At 39.4% G+C, this 21907-nt stretch overlaps 2 protein-coding genes across 4 annotated transcripts; both read left to right on the top strand.

Annotated features, from left to right (window-relative positions):
- The first annotated feature begins 31 nt into the window (after positions 1–31).
- On the top strand, positions 32–8957 carry LOC122134058. 3 transcript variants are annotated; one of them, XM_042740664.1, is made up of 3 exons: positions 32–1126; positions 2291–5119; positions 5238–8957. In XM_042740664.1, the coding sequence occupies exons 2-3, from the start codon at positions 3046–3048 to the stop codon at positions 7619–7621; spliced, it is 4458 nt and encodes a 1485-aa protein (XP_042596598.1). In that variant the 5' UTR covers positions 32–1126; positions 2291–3045; the 3' UTR covers positions 7622–8957. The 3 variants fall into 3 exon arrangements, with proteins under 3 accessions (XP_042596598.1, XP_042596595.1, XP_042596596.1); XM_042740661.1 differs by having other exon boundaries at positions 5226–8957; XM_042740662.1 differs by lacking the exon at positions 32–1126 and adding an exon at positions 1149–1576 and having other exon boundaries at positions 5226–8957.
- A 1457-nt stretch (positions 8958–10414) lies between these two features.
- Positions 10415–21907, top strand: LOC109057068 (hepatic leukemia factor-like). Its single transcript, XM_042740660.1, has 5 exons — positions 10415–11206; positions 11478–11728; positions 13557–14012; positions 16539–16793; positions 19872–21907. Exons 2-5 carry the CDS (start codon positions 11533–11535, stop codon positions 20084–20086), a joined length of 1122 nt encoding a protein of 373 aa, XP_042596594.1. The 5' UTR covers positions 10415–11206; positions 11478–11532; the 3' UTR covers positions 20087–21907.

Genomic DNA, 21907 nt, shown 5'->3' with positions numbered 1-21907 from the left:
TGAATGTATGGGTATATCACTTTAAATCAAGCATTACCCCAATGATGTTTACATATATTTTACTATCATAACAAATGCCCTATATAGAGAGAGAGAGAGAGAGCATCTTTCCAAACAGGTTAAATTTCACCTTTGTAAAATAAAGTAAACTGATGAAACTGTTGCCTCAAATGTCTGGTGACACACATAGAAGGAGGAGAGACAGAAAATATTATAGTATAGTATTATAGTAAATTATTCCTGTTGGCATTTACTATACAATGTTTACAATATTATCTTCCTTGAAGCATCAGACTGGAAATAAGACTAGCAATTCCAAGGCAGCCATTTTGATAAGGACCAGCCTTTGAATTTGAGCTGTCAGTATGTAATAAAATGGCCACTACAAGAGCTTCTAAGACAAACATAATGCTAAAGGAATCCTACAATAAATGAATAGCACATCTCGTATATTACATCAGATTCATAGTCGCCGAGTTGTAATTCGGATTTACCTCAGAATCACCTCTTGAGAGCTCGCTAACAAGTCAAATTCGACTGCAGAACAACAACAAAACTGGAAGCTAACCGCAATACAGCTAAAAAGAAAACGACCCCTATCGTTATTAGTGACTCTATAATAAAAACGCTATTATTCGCAGTGCACTACTTTCACACAAACGCCGTCAAATAATAATAATAATAATAAAAAAAAACATAACGGACAGATAACGGGGTAGCCGGAAGTGTTCCAAGGTCCGGAAACGACCAATGTTAAAATCTCACACGTCACTCGTTCTTTCTAAAACACCAACATAATAGACCGTGCAAAATATTTTAGGCGACAAAAAAAAAAAGGCAAACGTAAAATAAAAAGTCTTCGTTCGTTATACCGTTTGATGCATTTTCCACAGGACATAAGTACGATGAGTGCATCTGTTCTACAGTCTGTTCTGCATAAGAGACATTTGGGCTCATGCTATCGCAGCACCGTTGCAGTGGAAACAGTCTGCTAGCTAGCTGTAGCTAGACGGCTAACCGCTGGAAAACAGCGCAGAGCTGCTGGGGTACATGAACGAGGGGGCAGGGTGGGAGAGAGTATAGCAGGCCCTGTTCATCTTGACCAGGCTAAAAGATGGATGCGTAGGTAAAAAGGCCTATTTTATTGTCTCGACTGTGATTTCATTATGATTAATTTACTTGCACAATAAGAAGGTTTGGCTCCTGCATTATCTGGCTTGCTGTTGTTAGGTCGCGCATCATGACGGCAAGCTAAGCTGTCCCTTTGCTGAATGTGTAGTATTAGCCAGCTGTTTTGCATGCTAACATGTTACACATAGCCCCAGCGCTAAAAGATTTGCCGACCATTAATACTTTGAAGAGCATTTTAAAAGCACTGTTGAAAATCGAAGTGCATTTTCCCTATCGTAGGTTATTTTTCCATTACTCCCCGGAGTCTGTCGAAATGGATATTTTCTTTTCTTTAGCGATACGCGATGCAATCGGAAGATGTAATAATTACATGAATTTCACCTCTAGCCCTGACGATTCACACCGCACTCAGCATCTTTTCAGCACAATGCCAACTGCTCAGAACGTAAGACAAAGTGATAGAAAACACTCGCGACGTTTAAATATAAGACAATTTCGTAAATATTTGAAAATGTGTTGTCTTACTGTTTTCATTCCGCTTATCGTCTAAGAAAGTATTTCACACTACTTTTGTTTAGTATCGTGTTGTGATTCTAAAATGATATTCGTTAAATGCATCAGCGACATATCAGTTGAATGTGTCTGTTAATTTCTTTGATTTTGATGAAGCTGATGATAGATAAGACGAACCAATGTTATCAATTTATTAAATACGATGTAGTATTTCAGAGTGAATTATGAATGCTATTGTAATAATTTGTTTTAAGATATATTGATCAATAAATAAAGGATACTCAACTTTTTTATTGATTTTTTTTATTTATTGTAAGTTATTTCATTTCGTTATTTAAGAATACAGCTGAGCAAAAATGAAATCATGGAAAATCAATGAAATCATTTTTCGGAGGTGTGTCCATACTCCCATAATCATTCACACACATAAGTTACATTTTCTATGTATTAAAATAAACAAACATTAAAATGCCTGCTGTAATAAACAGTCTGTCTGTTGTTGTTTTTCTCCTTTTTATTTCTTCTTTCTTTCAAATTCTTTTGTCTTTGGGGTTTTGATGGTTTATATATATTTTTAAAAGAACTGTATCAGAGTGTTTATATAAGCTCAATCATTTAACGTGTTCCTCCTTTTTCCCTCTCACAGTGAGAAGAGTGGCATCACAACATCACAGCCCACAAGAATGATATTAGAGGATTTTGCTTCCCGCTATGGAAAAAAAGAAAAATATATTAATTGAAACTTGGAAACGGAGATGTAAGCCACTTTCGTCAGAGTGGATTAAGAATGAATAGATATTGAATGTAATGAAACCAACCCATGGGATTTGGAGGGATCCATCTGACTGTGGGGTGGTCATGAACTAAAAAATGTAACCAAGGAAGTGGACATTTTTCATTTAACTCAGACAACAATAAGCACTTACAGTGCACTTCCCAAAATGTGAAAACATAATTGCATCTCATGCAGCTGTGGCGTTCTTTTACCAGTCCATATGTCTTTGCACTCTTATGGAACATTCAGACTGAAATACTGATATCAAAGTTGAACTATCCAAAAAAACTGTGATTATGTGGAATCCAATGTGAGGCCAAAGGGGAATCGATTTTGGGAATCTCATAAGTGACAAATCCCATTGAAAAACAGCTTTTTGCAGAGACTACAAATCCATGTTACAGTCAATACAAAATTTCCTTGTCGACTACTTGCCTGAAGAGTGAGCTTGTGGCTGCCCACTTTAAATGAAACCACACCAGTAGCATAAGGAAAATGTGAGGTAGCACTGTTTTTGAAATTGCTTTTTCTGACTACAACTTAGTAGAGAAGCATAATAGAAATATTGTTGCTGCTCAAAGAGCAGAAGGTGTTGCTACTGCACACCATGTTTCATTAACTGGGAGATGTTCCAGTTTGGAAAATACAATGTGGACATCATAGAGATGCTGAGTGGACACCAATCCCACCAGTTCAAAGGTCTTGGATTAGATAGACAACTTCAACACCAACAGCAAGTGCAGCTTCACCAACACCAGTTACAGCAGCAGCAACAGCAGCAAGGTGAGACATCTGGGTCAATTTTGTCTGGACTTGGCTTAGGCCCACTACAAGCATCTAGAGGCAGTGCATTTACAGATTCTGCATCAATTTTTGCAAAAATGAGTGCACCTCCTCCACCTCTGCAACAACAATCCCTCTCTTCATCATCTCAAAGTTTGAGGAAATCCAGCAAAATGTCTGGAAGCAGTAGCAGTGGTGGAAGTCACGTGAGTGGATACCCCCAGTTTTTGCGCTCATTCCACCCAACTGAGGCAACCCTTGCACAAGAGCAGTTACATTCAGGAATAGGACGATTTGATCATTTTGCCAGCAGTAGTGGAAGTGGAGGAACTGCAGGGGCAATTGGAGGACTGGTTTCATCTGTTCCACCACCACCCCCATTGCATCCTGGCCTGTCAGTACCTCAGGCCTCCCCTGGTCCGTCGTCTTCCTCCCCATCACCTTCAAGTTCTGTTTCAACTTCCAATAACCCTCCCAGCAGTAGTGCAGTAACTACCTTTAGTCATCAGTTGGCAGGATCACAGTCTGACGCCCGAAGCCTACATCAACAGTTTAGCTGCATGTTAGCCGCAAATCAGTATTTTCTTTCTGGAGTACCAGCCAATTCCAGTCTAGAACAATTTTTAGTTCAGCAAGGCAGTCATAACCATCTTGGTCTTGGTCTGGGCCAAGCTGCAGGAGAAACAAGTTCAGCCCTTGCGCCACCCCCTGCTCTTCATTCTTCACACACTCATGGTCACTTAACTACATTATCACAGCCTCAGCAGCCACCATCACAACAGCAGCAACTACCACCTCACACTTTGTCTCACCCTCACCCGCATCCACACCATCCACTGCACTCCTCATCGCAACCTTCTTCGCTTGGAGGTTTTGACTTTCAAGGAATCCCAGTACTCTCCTCCAACCAGCTAGCATCTCTGATGCAGCAGGAAGCCGGTTTGCCACTTCCACTTCCTCTACATCTTTCTTTATCAAAAGATGATGGAAAAGGGGATAGTGCTATTGGAGGAAGTGGTGGAGGAGGTGGTAGGAGAAAGAAAGCCATGGCTGGCTACCTGCCACAGAGAAAGTCTGAAAGCAGCAACAACAATAGCAGCAGCGGTCACAGCTCTACAAACCCCAACAGTAGCACTTCAGGGGGACTCAACCAGGAGAACTCACCAGGCTTAGATGGAGGTGGGGGTGTTAGTTTGTCTGGTATCGGTGGAGACCCTTCTTCCCACCTAACCTCATCATCCTCTATTTCTGTTGTCTCAACTTCTTCTGCACCTTCTTCTACATCAGCATCAGTTTTGGTGACAAATGGCTCTAAAACAGACAGCCATGGTTCCATGCCACCTCAGTCTCAGCCTGAACAAGAACCCCTTTATCATTGTGGCGAGTGTGGCAAAACTTTCACACATCTCTCTAGTCTGCGCAGGCACCTACGTAGCCATGAATTAACTACAGCTGGCACAAGTGGCACGAGAAGTAGCATTATAAACCCAGTTCTGCATCCTTCCGATCCAAGTATTCCCCACTCTCCACAAGAGAGTGCAGCCTCATCTTCGTGTGGCAGTCCTGACAAGACATTTCATTGTTCTGAGTGCGGAAAAGGTTTCAAGAAAAAGGGGCACCTACTTCAACATGGTGTCATCCACTCTGGCGCACGACCCTATGCCTGCAGTACTTGTAGTCGTGCTTTCAATCGTCGTGAGTCACTCACCCGCCACGAAAAAATACATGAAGAGAAACCTTTTCGCTGTCCAGCCTGTGGTCGTTGTTTTCGGGAAAGTACATCCCTTTTGAACCATGCAGCCTCGGGCACCTGTGGCAAGTCAGGCCGTACACCAAGACCTAAGCATGAAAGTAATATAGAAAGCAAGAGCAATAAAGCTGGGAGCTCCCAAGATGGAATAGCGACTAATGCAGCGGGTGAGTAACGTCTAGTGTAGTGCATATTTTTAGTAAACCCACTGAAAAGTCAAAAAATTTTCATAGGCACTGTGAAATTTGTGTGCATAGCATTATTACTGTTTAGTCTGTTGTACAGGTTCTTACCGGAGTGATGATTTCAGTGATGACTACAAGGACCAGCGCTCTCAAAGTAACTTGTATTCTGGAACAACAACATGTGGTGGTGGCAGCATGACAGGGACTGCACTTAGGAAGGCACCATTAGCTCCTACTCTGCATCCACACCCACAAAACCAAAGCCAGCAACATCATCAACAGCCACATTTCCCACTTTCATCTCTGTTAGAGGAATCTGAAGATGATGTCACCAGCTCTGTCAACAGTGCCATTTCTGCTATCACTGCTGCAGCTGCAAATTGTATGAGTGGTGATCTTGCCCATAGTGGAGGTAGAGGGGATGATCGAAGGGATATCATTGGTGGGTTGCTTGGAGGTCTGGGTCTAGGACCTCTTGCCTCACCTAGTGGTCCATTATCAACATCTGTCATGGAAAAGTCCTTTAGAGGAACTATTAACCCAAGTGCGTTGGCCCTCAACCAGCAACCAAATCAGCAGATACCTGGTGGAAAGCCCAAGCGCCCTCGAAAGCCCCGCAAGAAGAAGGAACCTGGTGTGGTTGGTGGTGTTGAGCCCCCTAAAAGAAGGCAGTCCTCTCACAGACCAGGAGGGCCAGGTGGTGATGTTAGACCTTATTTGTGCAGCGTCTGTGGTCGAGGATTTGCAAGAAGAGAGACCTTGCGGAGGCATGACAGAATACACACTGGAGAAAAGCCTCACCATTGTACTGTGTGTGGCAAGTACTTCAGAGAGGCATTTCATCTTAGCAAGCACCACACAGTGCATTCTGGAGAGAAGAACTACAAATGTATCCTGTGTGGAAAGGACTTTGGATACGCTCAGAGCCTTAAAAGACATGGCAAGCTACACCAGAAAGGAGAACTGGAAGAAGTGCCAACCACACCAAGTGGGGAAAACCTTAACAGCTATCCATCCTCTGGTGGCAGCTTGATTCAAGGGGGTCAAAGCAGCTCTTCTTCATTCTATTCATATGCTCAAGATGTCAAACCACAGACATCAACCACTCAGCCCCCTCCTAGACTGTACACATGTGCGATTTGCTGGAAATCATTCCGCCATCACTTTCACTTGACGGCACATCACCAAACTGTTCATGAGGGTGGTGGAGAAAAGCTATTTTCTTGTGAAGTGTGTGGTAAGGCATTTGCATACTCTAACAGCCTTACACGACACAGGCTTTCTCAGCATGGCTTAACACGGACTGGCCAGCCAGTTGCTCAAAGGAGCACAGGGGAAGATAACAGTGTTGGTGTTACGATATCGGAAAGTGAAGCTGCTACAAATGCTTTGCTTCAGCTCGCACCATCTAGTGGCACACATGCTGAACAACATGGAGTTCTTCATAGCCAGCAGGCTCCTCCCCAAACACAAGCTGGCTACTCCCCTCTGTTCTATATACCCGATACCAATGCTGCACACCCTTCTTCATCTAATGCCTCCTCTTATTCTCATTCTCTGCCGTCAACTTCCTCAGGGCCTCTTCTTTTTAACCATCAGCAACAACACACTGGGATAAAGGGTGAACCCATTTATCACACTGGTCATGTGCATACTCTTACTCCAAACATACCAGTGCATTCCCTCGGGTTGCCTCCATCAGAGCCACATCAGCAACACCACAGTTCCCAGCAGCATTCAGCTGAGTTTCAATCTACACAACACCATGCTTTTCAAAGCCAAGAGGAGTTGAGGAGACGGAAGAAAAAAAAAAAAAGACAGCAAGAGAGAGAGGAGATAGGCTACAAATGGACCCCGGCTGCAAAAGTAGAGAGAGATCAGGTGGAGGCCTCCCTTGGGGAAAAGCAGCGAAATGAGAGAAGAAAACTTGTTAAAAGAAAAAGGAGAGCAATTCACAGGACGCAACATAAAATTAAGAAGCGTATGGCTGTGCTCGTGAGAATCAGACGTGGAAGTGGAGGAAGTGCTGTGTATGAACTGGGCCTTCCAGGTGGACTGAAGCTTAACAGGCTTCGGTCCCTCAAAGTTCCTCTGAAACGAAAGTCCTGTCCCCTTTGCCTTGGTGCTACCTTCTCTCAACAGGTAGCCCTTAAAGTTCACATAGCAGCTAGACATTGTCCCAAAGTGAGAGGCCTTCAGCATCGTTTGAAATGTCCAGTTTGTGGAAAACAGTCTCGCAAGTTCCTCTCAGCTCTCATTCACAGAAGCTCTCATTTAGCCAACAGAGCATTTTCTTGTAAACATTGTCCCTGTCGTTTCTGGAATGCAATGCTCCTCACACGGCATAAGAAGGTGTGTCGTGGGATGTTGGCTAAGTTTCAAAGAGATAGGGCTCTTTGTGTTAAATTAGTCATGGGATCAACATACAGGAGGTTTGAGTGTAAAGGGAACTCTTCATCCTTGCATATGGAATATAGTCACTAAGTTTTGCCATTAAACTTATTTTCATATGCACTTTTAGAAGAGAAGTGTTGCAATTTTCATGAGAAGAACTGAGATCTGACTGAATACATATTTTGCTCATGTAGGCATTGACTTGTGTGTTATGAGAGCTTTTTCTTTTCACTCTCATTCATATTAAATTTCCTCTTGTAACTTGGACCCCTGAAAATGAACACCTTCAACAAACTCACAAATGTATCAAAGACATTTGTCTTAATGAAATGCTTAGCCTACCCATCTATTTAATACCACACCGGTCTTCTAAGAGGAAACTCTTGTTCATATTGAAATGATCCTTAGCTGGCAATAGATGAAGTTTCAGTGATTTGGCGAATATTGTATTGTGCCCTAACAGTAGGTTATTGCTCACCTCAACAGATGCTCTGTAGAATTATTCTGTCTCTGATATATATTGTGTTGTTGGTGTTCACTTAGAGCAAGTGTGGAGATGTGATTTTGTTAATGTATAAAGTGCATTCAGTATCAGGAGAAAAAAGGGTCCTGCTAGGAAGATGAGTATTTTATTTTAAGGAGTATTTAAATTACTGCATGTTGGACATTACTGTCCAAGTGTTGAAAGGTCAACGCGAGTGATGAGACTTTGGACTCTGATGGTGTCATGACAAATCCAATTGAAAATGTATCTTAACTCTTAATAGAGGAACCATAAGAAATGAATGCATACTAATACATGCTGATTAACAATTCTTAAAATCAATTGTGAGCCCTGTTTTGATTTATTTACTTAAAGAAAACTATACCATTAAGATGGTAATGCCAGCACTTAAACAGGAAAAATATGATTTTTTAAATAACCATAAAGTACAAAAAATGTAATACCCACAGATTATTGCCCTAAAGGCAAAGGCCTTACCAAATTGTGTCAGTTAAAACAACACATTTTATGGGTAATACAGTGTAGCGTCTATGTATGGAGCTTACTGGAGGAATGGAAAGAAATATGTGTACTGTAATGTAAATTGTGTCAATATTTTATTATGTTTTTTAAGCAAAAGTCAATCTTTTTATCATAGCTACACTTTAGTTAGTTGGAAGAGTGATTGTAAGAGTTATCACTTTAGATCAGATCTTGATTAAGTGTATTAATGTGGGACATAGTCTGTCCACTTGCCAACTATGAACGTATCCCATGTACTTTTCTCACCTTTCATGTAGAGATCCCGTACTACTTATACCCTCTTTTTCTTTAAAAGAAGAAAAGTAATAAGTATGTTTCTATCACTTTATTTACACATAAGCTGGTTGTTGATGATACCCAAGCATTTAATAAAATTTTAAAATGTTATATCCTCATTAATTCCATGTAAATATTTCTTGTTACCTCAGTATTTCATATTTATTTGCATTTGTATTAAAATATGCCAGATATGCATTTTGCATACAACTGTATTTCATGATTTAATCAATTCCTGAAATTGTTTTATTGTTACTTAACATTTATTTATTTATTTATTGCTTCTGTTAAATCTTTGTCACAATGTTTAAATATTTATCATTACATTATTCTGTTGCTATAAGATCACCATTTTACCATGCTGTGTGATCTTTATTTATTTATTTATTTATTAGTTAATATCTTAAGGGAATAGTTGTGTCTAAATATATTCATATTTAAGGATATATATATATATATATATATATATATATATATATATATATATATATATATATATATATAAGATTTTACATTCGCTGGTACCAGACAGAAAGTGGCTTTTTAATTGGCAAATATAATGTAGTATTGCTACTGAAAAAAAGAAAACTTGTATTTCAATTCTAATTTTGCATTTTGTAATGTATTGAGCGCCCCTTCTTTTCATCATTTGACCAACATTGGTCAGTTTCTGTCTGAACGTGATATATGATTTTTTTTTTTTTTTTGAGAATTATAGTTGAATTATAGGTGTTGAGGCTGTGAAACGGACTAAACAAAAGGTTTTAGAACATTTGAGAGTGCTATTTTCCATGTTGATCAGTTGGTGGCAGCAAGGATCCTACAACCTATGAGACGAAGCTGGGAGCACAGCTGTCACATGGATTTAAACGCCGATAGTGGGTGGAAAACAAGTATCCTGAGCCCTCGAGTGTGTGTGTGTGTGTGTGTGTATGTGTTCACGAGGTAGACTTTAAATCAATGTGTGTCTAAGAGAGACAGTTTTTTGTTTATAGAAAAAAGCAAGGAAGAAAGGAATGTGCGGAAAAAATGTCCTTTCGCATATAACATTCTGTTCTGTCTTTTGTATGTCGACCATGTCTTTGCATTCTCATTAATTAGTTTTCTTATATCTTTGAAAGCAAATACAATGGTTTATGTTGTGAAATCGCAAGACCTGCATTGAGCGTCACAATACTTTGATACTCTCGTGAGGTTGGGTTCATCAGGTTCAACCCCAGCAAACCTATTTCCTTTATTTCTGAATCTTTTGTGGGTGTGCGCCACTCTTCCCCTGGATTCGTGCAGTTTCTGTATTCTCACGCGGCTGTAGCATGGGTGGGATAAATGGGCGGAGCGCAGTTCTCAACGGTAGCCAATAACTGTGCGCACAGGGAGGAGCCTATTTTCTCTCAGCCAATGGCTGTAAAAAGGACAGACAGGCTCAGCCGCGTCTCCGCGTGCGGAGACCATGTGCACTGGAGAGCGCGTCTGTGTTTCTGAGTCGCAACGTGTAGTTGCCATCTCCTCTCACATGATGCTCACGTTTCCCGCGGATTACCAGTGAAGTGAAAAAGTGTGTCCATTCGCTTCATAGTTTTTTTTCTTTTGGTTTTTGGCAAAAGGTAGCGCTCTGATATGACTGAGTGTAAAAACTTGACAGATTGTTTAATAAATAATAATTCTGATACACTTTAAAACTGTCCACTTTCCAACCTAGTAAGTGGCCACGTGTTTATGCGGTTTCTGGGTGCCAAACACAGGCGTCATCGGGACAGCTGGGAGAGAAATTATCGACCAATTTGTTTTTAATCAGTGCTACTAACCCCCGAGGTGCGTGCCTGTCACGAGGGGGCGTGCCTCATTAATATTAAACAGCGCTGCGCTCTCGCTCTGGGAGGTGTGACGTCACGTGAGCGGCCCGTGTTCGTTCCAGCTGAGAGAAAAGCTCTGAGGGCTCAGCTCAAAGTGTGCGGTAACACACATGCAGAGAGAACTGAACAGAAGGGGTGACCACAAGGGGAACAAGCGATTGAGCGACTGAATGGAAAAAAACGTCAACATTCCACCAATCGCACTACGCAGCAGACTCCGCAACACTTTCTTCGAAGAGTTGAGCGCGCGTTCACGTTATCGTTTGCACTATTGGATTTCTTTAATCTCCGAGATTTTTCCATTCAGCGTTGTTTTTTAGTTTTTTTTTTCTGCGTTGGTCTTGGACATAACATCGCTATTTTTGACATTCGACTGTATTTATAAAAGTTCCAGCAGAAGATAAGCTGTCAACATTTTCTGGAATTACTGGGAATGTATATTTTTATCCACTCGGCCAATCTTCAATCAAATGCAAGCAGAATGGCTCTCTTTGTTTAAAACCTTATTTTCAAATAAAGGTAATTGAGATTAATTTTCTTTGGTATCAGATGCTCTGGTGCACGTGAGCTGCTCAGGTTGTTCCTCCTCCTGTCTCTAAAGTAAACGCGGTCTCGTGTTGCAGTACTAAACAACTTAGTCTACTTTAATGATACTCTAATAATACCAATTTAATTCAGATACATCATATGTTAGTATATGTGCTGTTTCACTATGAATTAATGCTAATATTTTGTTGTTGTTGTTTTCACTATGAATCGTCTTGTGATTGATTTCACGACTACACAATAGTATTGAATCAACCAAACATCTATCGGTCAAGGGAGCTCAACCCGGCTGACGGTGGATGATGGCCAGGCCGCTTTCACAGCTCCTTCCCCCGGACCTTCCCTCTGCCGGAGCCAGTCCACAGTTTGGCAACAGTAGCCAAGCGGGAGGCTCACTTAACGGAGGACACTTAAACTCCACTGCAAACTTAAAGTCGCTCCTGCAGCTGCCAGTGAAGGGCGACCAGCGCGTCAAAGACTCTAGTGAAATGAAGGGTGAGGAAACGCACCTGCTTCCCTGACACTCAGTGTTTATCATAACGAGCTCCCTCTCAACCCTTTGTTTGTTCCCCTTTGGAATGTGTAAATAGTCACAAGGACAGTTAGTTTCGTGATTAGTGTGATTACTGATGATAAAAAGTGTGGTTGAACGTCAAATGACAGGGTCATGTGCAACTGTGCATATATCTCAGTGAGCTTCAAGACAGGACGTCACGTGGGACTTAGTTGAAGAGATAAACAAGGCCAGGCTTTTCAGCCACTTAGCTCCCTACCCAGGTACTTTGAGGTCAGCTGTTGGCTAAGCCATTTTGTTTACAGGTCTGTGCAATGCACAGCATAACCACACCAACAGAAGTTGTCCATTGCCTGTGAATACAACATTGTGAATATTGGAAAAGCTTATTTATGGATTGCTGTCAGTGGCATTGTTTTGTAATGATTATCTGGTTAACGTTAATAGAAACTGACCCTGAATACGTTAGGGAATAACTGTTTCTGTGCACACAGCTTTTGAAAACACATTTATCGTTAAAACCACTGCATTTACTTTTGAACACTGATATTTTTTCAGACGGCATGTAAATGATTCAAAAAGAGCTTTTGCATTTTTGGTGTGGTTAATTGTTTTTAAGCTTGAGCATTTTTTCAGTGACACTACTGTTTTTGTTTTTGTAGAGAAAAGAATTCAAATTTAAAATGTGTTGCAGCTAAATTTTTATGGTTTGTTTTTATACAATATAGCTAAACCAGAAATCTCTCATTTCAATCTCTCTTTTCTGGTTCTGGTTTCCTCACCAATGCACCGCAAAATGCCTAATTTAGCCTAACTAGTGTTGTCAGGATTTTAGACCCCACCCTAGAGTGTCTCAGACCCCACCTAAACGCTTTAAGACGGAAACCTTCAGATTTAAGACCTTCAGGCGCCATGTCCGCTTTCACATTGTTTTTTTGTATTGCGTTGCCCCTGTAGATTAGAAGTGGTTTAATACCAACTAAAAGTTCTCTCTATTAACTCAGTATACACTACACTAAACCAGTGTCATTGTAGTATTGCTATGTTACACTGCTGTAATATCGTGTTAAACAATACACGTCTGACTTTGTGTTACACCTGTTGCCTTTTGCGTCATGGCTTTGGTTCAGCCATTATACCATAGTTCTGTAACATTTAGCATTGTTCAGCTGTATTGTTGCTAGGCCACAGAGTTAAGCAGTGTCACTGCGGTGTAACATTGTAATCGCTTTACCATGGTTTTTCTGGAATGTCAAAACGCATTAATCTTTTGCGAGTTTAAAGGAAAGTATTTCAAAGGCTCTTCATTTTGCATTGATGCACTGGGAGCTTTTCGCATGTGTTGACATTGCAGAGGTAGTTTTCCCAGAGGGATGTGAAAGTTGCTGGGAAGTGTTATTCTAACTACGTAATCTGAGCACCGTCAGAAATACCGCTCTCTTGAAATTTACAAAAGTCAATATATGTGTTCCTAAGAATAGTTAGAATGGTTTGAGAGTGTTGAGCCCCATTCACACCAAGAACGATACCTATAAAGATAATGATATTAGCGTCCCCACCAGCGGACAATATCGTCTGTTTATTCTAAGTGCACACTTGTCTACTGCTTTAAATTCTTCAGCTCATTATAGCAGGATGGATTTTGATTGGGTGTCAATGTTTGTATCGTTCATCAGCTGGAAAAAATAGTTCTGAATGGGATTCCAATGATATCATTTCTTTGTGCCTTTATCATTATAGCTGTGGTGTGGACTCTGCTATTCTTTAATATTGAGAACGATTTTTAGAACTATATCTTTCTCTTCATAGGTAAGGACAGGTTGGACATTGATGAAGACTCTCTCGGTCGTTGTCCTCTGCGCAATGGCTGCAGCAATGGACTAGTCGCTGACAGCAACGGCGCAGGCACGGGCAGCTTTTCTAACAGCAACAACAGTTCCTTCCTGGGCCCGTTGCTATGGGAACGAACATTGCCATGCGATGGCGGGCTGTTCCAGTTGCAGTACATGGACCTCGAGGAGTTTCTGACCGAGAACGGGATGAGCAGCATGCACAGTACCTCCAACTCCACCTCGGCTCAGATACCCTCGCAAAGCTCTCAGTCTGCCGTCCCCAACCAGGGCTCCCAGTGTCTCCCCACCTCGCCTCCACACTGCTCCTCATCCTCCTCACCGACATCCACCACCGCCTCGTCCTCGCCCTCTCTGCTCGGGCTGGACATGCACACGCCGCAAAGCATGCTGGGAGCCGCAGACTGCTTGCATGGTGAGTTTGCTTTCACAGTTCAGAGATTTAACTAGCAGTGAAAGATAAGCTAGAGAGGATGTTAGAAACCCGCGAGAGGAACGGTCTGAAGGCAAGTCGTCGAGATGAAGAAAGGAAGCTCTGTCGGCTGAAAATGAGGTCTACACAGTTCAAACACTTTCCCCATTTTGCTTACAAGAAATTCCCCAGGATTTTGGTCAGTTTGCGAGTTGTGAAAAGTACCAGGCTGTCCCTTGGGTGTGTGTTACTGTGTAGTTTCAGAGTATTAATGGTTTGGGTGTGTGTTGTTATGAGTGTGTATGGATGCTCATGATGTGTGTTTGTAGGCTTCACTGTCAAGGTTTGGGCAGTTTTTGGGAGTGAGTGTTACAGGGTGTGCAGCTGTTTGTGAAGACGTGAGTTGTGTTTTATAGGTATGTGTTAACATTGCATATTTTATGTGTCATCAAACATATTTACAGTCTCTTTAAGAGGTGAGTGGGGAGTTTGCGTGCGTGTTATTTAAAAAATGGGCCAGTTAGAAATATACAAAAAAGAAAACTGCAGTCTGTCTTGCAGGACTGACAAAAGGGATATACAAAGATAAATAGTGATGACAGAGAGTGAAAAGAGAGGAAAAGATTTTGATATAGTCTGAGAACAAGACAGCGATTGAAAGGCCGGTAAGTAAACAGTGGGAGACACATAGGTGAGCCAGGAGCAAAGAATGAAAGGCAGAGACGGCATGTGTGCGATTGTGCTCGCATGTTTTTAAATCTCTTCCTCTTCTCACACGCTTGGTCCATGTGCACTCGCTCCATCACGTGCCGAGGCAGGCAGAGTGAGAGCGAGGACGGGGGAGGAGCAGAGGAGAGGAGGCATGTGTGGGAATGTGTGTGTGAGTAACAGACAGGGAGAGATTGAAAGATCGAGATGGAATGACTCAGTGTGACTTGATACTGTACTTCCGATTAGATGTTTGTTTACATTTCTGGAGTGGTTGAGAAGAGAGAGAGAGAAAGATTAAAAGTGCTACTGGTAAATATTTGGAATGTTCTGTGTGATTAAAAAGCACATGCAGAAGCCATCACATCACATATTTGTACAGATTTTATCAAGCTGTCTCAAAAAAAAAGCAAAAAACAAAAAAACTGTCAGTGCATGTGCATCAATGGACAGTAAAGAGAGGATTCTAGCCAAATGGGGTTAAAGTTACTCTTAAAGGGTTACTCCACCCCAAAATAAAAATGTTGTCATTAATCACTTACCCCCACGTCGTTCCAAACCTGTAAAAGCTTAATTTGTCTTCGGAACACAATTTAAGATATTTTGGATGAAAACCAGGAGGCTTGTGACTGTCCCATAGACTGCCAAATAAATAACAGTGTCAAGGTCCAGAAAAATATGAAAAGCATCGTCAGAATAGTCCATCTGCCATCAGTGATTAAACCATAACGGTATGAAACGATGAGAATACTTTTTGTACACGAAGAAAACAAAAATAACAAAAAACAAATCAACAACAAATTCGACAAATATATATATAAAAAAAAAAAAAAAAACACATAAAGATACTTGGCTGTCAATGGGACAGTCACAAGCCTCCTGGTTTTAATCCAAAATATCTTAAATTTTATTCCAAAGATGAAGTAAGCTTTTACGGGTTTGGAACGACATAAGGGTAAGTGATAATGATAAAATTTTTATTTTGGGGTGGAGTATCCCTTTAAGGGCACTTCTCAGATTTAGATTAGATTTATGGCTCAATACATAGATTTTCAAAGCATAGCAGATTTGTTGTGCTGTCATGACAGGGTTCACTTTATATATATATATATTAGCAATATAAAATATATATACACACGTTTATTTATATTTTATATATATATATATATATATATATATATATATATATACATACACACACACACACAAGTGCTGTCAAACGATTAATTGCATCCAAAATAAGTTTTTGCTTACATAATGTGTATTGTGTATATTTATGTATATATAAATAAACACACATACTACATGTATATATTTATATTCATATAAATTATATAGAATATCAATTTAACATTTTTCTTAAATATATACATACATGTTTGTGTATTTATATACATATTAAAATATACACAGTACACACACATTTTATATATATACAAAAACTTATAAACTTTTTTTTATATAAAAACCCATTATGAATGTCCCATTATAGGAAAAAAAAACAACTAAAATATGAAATAAAAAATACATCAATATATAAATGAACGAATACATAAATATTTTGCTTGCATTAACATAAATTCACTATCAAATTATTAGAGTAGTGAAACAAGTTAAAAAATTTGGAAACGGAGCTCAGGGTAGAGATATTGGAAAATGGAAAAACAAGAGAAGGATTAAAGGATTAAGTTGTTGTCTGCTGCCTGTTACTGCCCCCTTGTGTGTCTTCTGGGTAATGTTTTGAGTGTCCCATCATTTCTGAATGCATGCATGTAGCAGCGTGACTTAATCAAAGCATCCACTTTGTGTTTATACCGTCAGGCACTCCGCCAGGCAGCTTGGAGCCAACGCCCTCACCTTCCTCCACCACATGTCCACCACTACCTACTCCACCCATCGCTAACTGCAACAACATGTTGGCGCCCTTTGACCCTGATCCTGCGGATGTTGCCCTGTCGAGTGTGCCTGGACAGGAGGCGTTTGACCCCCGCCGGCATCGGTTCAGTGAGGAAGAGCTCAAACCTCAGCCCATGATTAAAAAGGCTCGCAAGATGCTTGTCCCTAATGACCTGAAGGTGAGAAGTTCAATGCAACAGCATGCTATGGACATATAGAATTTATTATGAACACTTGGCATGGTGAAACATAAAGGAGATCCTAACAGAATTAGAAGTGAAGCATGTTCCTTCATCATATGAATATTGGATTTTGTAAAGCGAGTTTATTTTGTTTATTGACCTAATCGCTTACAGTCAATATTATTGTGTAGCTGTCTATCTAGGCTTCAGTAGTCATCTGTCACTGTGTAGATTTTTCTCACTGATTATTTGGCAAAGATTTACAATTAGTTTATTTCGTCCTGCACATTATAAATGTTGGCTGGAAAATTCCACACTCATTTTGTTCTACAGGTCTGATATTCTTAATGCTTCTATGCACATTTAGTAATGCAGATACCAGGCATGTCTGAATCAGTACAGACAGTGACACAGTAACATTGCCATTTGTTGATAACAGTGGATTTCAAAATAAAGATTTGAAAAATGTAGTCATATTTAGTTACCAAAACCTTTTACTAGAATAGTTTTAGTATTATGAAGCAACAGAGTGTGATTTATAAAGCATGTCACATTGACTTCATTGGGGAATGGGTGGTAGCATAGCGTATGTGGTCAAATCTCAAGACTAAGGCAGATGTCTTGGAAACCAAGGGTCTCAAATATGTCCGCTTTTTTGTTATAAAGGGCACAGCAGTCAAAAGGGGGAATTCCTTTATCACAATGACCTCTTTTCTGGGAGCAAATGGATGTTTTGAATACTTGGAAAGGAAGCAACATTCTTAATGTTTTGGGCTTTTTGTAAAAGGGATAGTTCACCCAGAAAAGAAATCTGTCATTTACTCACCTTGATGTCATTCCAAACATATGGAATTGGATCTGTGGAACACAAAATGTTTATATATATATATATATATATATATATATATATATATATATATATATATATATATATATATATATATATATATATATATATATTTTGTCTTTTATATGTCCTTTTTTTTTTTTGTCCACAGTTGAGTCCAAATGATGTTATTTTTTTTTTTTTAAAGTTTTTTTTTTTTTTTTTTTTTTTTTAACATCAGCAACCAGTGAGTAGTACACAAGTCCTATTACAAACCAGGTTCACAAAAAAGAAAAGGGAAGTCCCCCTCATCAGAACGCTCTTGTTTGAATAGCTGTGGTGGATTGTGGACTCTGAAGTAAACGCCCGCTGCTATGATTGGCTAACAGTTGTGTATGTTTGACAGTCTACGTCCTTCACAGATGGATGCTGCAGTGTTTTAGGTTTAAAACGCATAAATACTCATATCACACAATTTGTTTCAGACAATAGTGACCACGTAATAAAAACAGTTACTCGCACTTGTGTGTTATATTACATATTAGTTTTAATTCCTTGTAATGCACCTTATATAATGCATCGTACAATCTCATGAATAACCACAGTTAGTACATTACAACACTTATCAAATTGTTACACAGCATGCTTTTTAAATTAGGTTATAACTATTTATGACAAGATGTAATGTATTACAGCTCAGATTATGAATGATTATAATGCATTATACCCTTTAATAACCCTTTATAATTTATAATACGTTGGGCTGCCCTCAACTAAAGATTTTTCTGGTCGACTAGTATTCATTAATTTGAAGCATTAGTCGACTAATCGGACGTTTATTAATAAACCATTTAAATCATAAATATGAGCCTTTAACTGCATACGTTGCCTAATAAGTGCTCAAGCACACATAAAGCTTGCCACAGCACACCGGCAAAAGTAATAATGAGTAAAAACAGTAAGGAGGCTGCATTAACATGAAGAATTTCTTGATAAACTAGCCATTTCTTTGTTTTCGGCTTAAGAGATGAAGTCTGCGACACCGACTCGTCATCTTCACAATAGTGGATGCACCTGTATGCATGTTTCATATGATAGCATAATCTAGGAACATTGTTTTCCATTTGAATTAGTTAATTTGAAAGAAGACATTTCACTCTCTGTAGATATATGTAAGGCAAGCATACATGGAGTTTCAGCTCAAGTTCAGAGAGAACGAGACGGCAGAAAGCGCATCCTGTTTGCTTTCATTATCTTACAAATGCGTAATGTTTTGTTGTTATTGTGAGTGAACACAAATAAACTTAGTCTTTACAGATTCGAAAACTGTATTACTCTTATCTGTATGATCAAAAATTGGGGAGTATTTTAAGTGACCACTCCGGCGCCTCCATCTGTCATGCAGTGAGCGCTAGTTACTGTTCATCTTCCACTCTCCGCCCACACACTTGAATAGCCACATTTAACATTAGATTGAGTGCCATGTAAAGTTGTTGCTACTAACATATTTCAGATAAGTCTTATTTAAGGTTTATGAATGATAGGTGAGCATGTACTGTACTACCACATAGACTGGCTGTTCACAATCTGTCCGTCACGGACTGTGCAACTTCGCCTGTGGATTTTTTTTTTTTTTTTCTGCAACAAATAAAATATTTGGTCGACTAATGGTTAGTCGACTATTAGGGGGCAGCCCTAGTGATACATAAAGGCTTCAAGTAAAGTGTTACCAAATATTCATTTTTGGATGAACTGTCCCTTTAAATAGTGGAGGATTGTAAAAAGTAAATGCACTAGATAGAAGTGACAAGTGAACATGGTATTTTAGTAAATACTAAGCTTTAAATAAATATTTGAAATTTAGAGAACTGAATGAAAGAGATTTATATCATGGGAACTGCCAGTCAGATTTATGAGCATGTATTTAGTGTTTTTAACACATGGTTTGTAACTGGCTTTCTCATGACATTTAATTTACTGTTCCTCACTACTACTGACAGAGTGGCGTGAACCACAACCCTGTGTCTGGCACTTTGAGGAAAAGCCACTCAACCACAGCAGCACTTTGTGTGCAGTCAAATCTCAGACGTTTCTCACTGGAATGTCACTCAAAGTTGCTAAAAAGACTCAAACAGTCTTCTCAAACAGTTACATACGAACACACACAAAGCCCAGTCACACATCTGGCAAAGCCAAAACTGCAGACAACCAGCATTTTCTAATATGTTCTTTTATTTCTTTTTTTTTTAGATGATAAGTATTGGAGTCGTCGTTGTAAGAACAACGAAGCTGCAAAGCGTTCTCGTGATGCTCGTCGACTGAAAGAGAACCAGATCTCGGTGCGCGCCGCCTTCCTTGAGCGTGAGAACGCTGCACTCAGACAGGAAGTATCCGACATGCGCAAAGAGCTCGGCCGGTGCCGTAACATCCTGAACAAATATGAGAGCCATCACGTGGATCAATAAGGAGAAAGTGTTATGAGATGATGGATGGAATGGAGAATGCGATGAATATGATGGCTGAAAGACAGACGAAAGTGCATCAAATATATGGAATGATGTATGGAGACCGCACAAGAGCCTGAGTTTTTAACTGGAGTGAGAGAGCATGTCACCTCTCTTATGATTTTTTTTTTTTTCCTTCAGTAGGTACCATGGCAAGATTTTAATTATGGAGAGAATTGTATATTTTTATATGATAGAAATATGCTTAATGGGGAAAGGAAATTTTTGAAAATAATTTTTGTATATTTTCTATATCTTTTGGAGGGCTGTAAAGTAGTGGCAGAGGGAACTGGTTGAGGTATCACTGTAATGTAAAATCAGGTTCATTTGGTATTTTTGAAGTGAACTTTTGATCTTGTGAAGGAAAAAATGAGGGGCAGAATTAAGCCTAGGAAAGAACCTTAGAAAATAACTTTCTAGAGAAATTCAGCTGTAAAATACTAAGATAAAAATATGCATTTAAGTTTGTATAGAAATGTTAATATAGATTTATTCAAGCACTTAAGTTGTGATAAACCTGTGGTGACCAACAACAACCACTGATGAGGGGAATGACAGGTGCATCTCAACTCTTTGGGGAGGAACCTTGTTTATCAGTCTATTCTCAAAGGAAAACTGAACATGTAATGATGGTAAGAAGACAGTGAAGAAAGACATGCATTAATTATCACATTTTATCTGCATTTTTTGTTTATTTCATTTAATGGTGAACTCCGTAGGATTCTTTTCTTCTTAAAGTTGGTATCTCTTGTCTACAACGTACTCATCTTTTTATAGGAATCTGACTCACAGTTGCAAACAAAAAAGCAGCTTTTTAGCAGCAGCATACATCCACAACTTACAGAGGCTGTTCTTGCTGTGCAAAAACACAATTTGGACCTCTATGGATTGAATATATGGGACATGACTCTCATCTGATTGTACAGAAAGATTCCTTGCATTGGAAACTGCATTTCAAAACAGGTTGACCGCTTTTGAACCTGTATATGCACGCACTTTTATTGGGACAATATTGAATTTTTACAACCTGATTAGAGGTGTCAGTACAAATGTTTCGAAATCTATTAGTTTCGTGGTTCCTTGTTATTTCTCCAGTCATGTTTGTTTCTTTACTTAATGACCATTAAAGTCACTTCACTTATTATGAATTATTATTGATCTGATCATTATTACTATTGTTGTTAATACTACAAATGAATTATTTTTGTTGTTTCGTTTCCTTGATATTGTCTATTTTAATATAAATCTCCTCTCAGCTGTAGAGATTTTGTCACTTCCTGTTTGTTAAAGCATTCATTGTCAACACCAGCTTTAGAAGAAGTGTTACTGTGACAGCCAGGTCAATTTATGTGTCAGAGGAATGCTGGGGAAGAAACTGGTGCCCTTGGTGATCACAAACTTTGCTTCTCTGAAATAAAATTTTCTCTCTTTTTTCTGTACACTAGCATTATAAAGAACCATCATACCATTTGTGCTGTCTTTCTCTTTTTTGCATGTAGGTGTTTAAAGCTAACTGCCTTTTTTGCCCAGTAATTTGCCTCCTCCTTAACCATATACTTTTGCAAATGGATTTTTGGTAATGTAGTCCCTACATTTCTGCTCTTCCACATGTGGATGATTATGAACAGGTTGTGTTGTGACTCTTGTTTTTTTTTTTTGTTTTTTTTTATGTACAAATGCCCTAATGCATCAGTGTTCACACTGCACCTAGCCAAAGTAATGCAGGGGAATGTAGTCTTTTTCTCCAAGACCACAAATAAACTATTGTTCTTACTCACTAAA

The sequence above is a fragment of the Cyprinus carpio genome, chromosome B16 (assembly GCF_018340385.1).
Source record: "Cyprinus carpio isolate SPL01 chromosome B16, ASM1834038v1, whole genome shotgun sequence".
NCBI lineage: Eukaryota > Metazoa > Chordata > Actinopteri > Cypriniformes > Cyprinidae > Cyprinus > Cyprinus carpio.
Note: the sequence above shows the minus strand (reverse complement) of the source record. Positions and strands in the feature narration are given on the sequence as shown.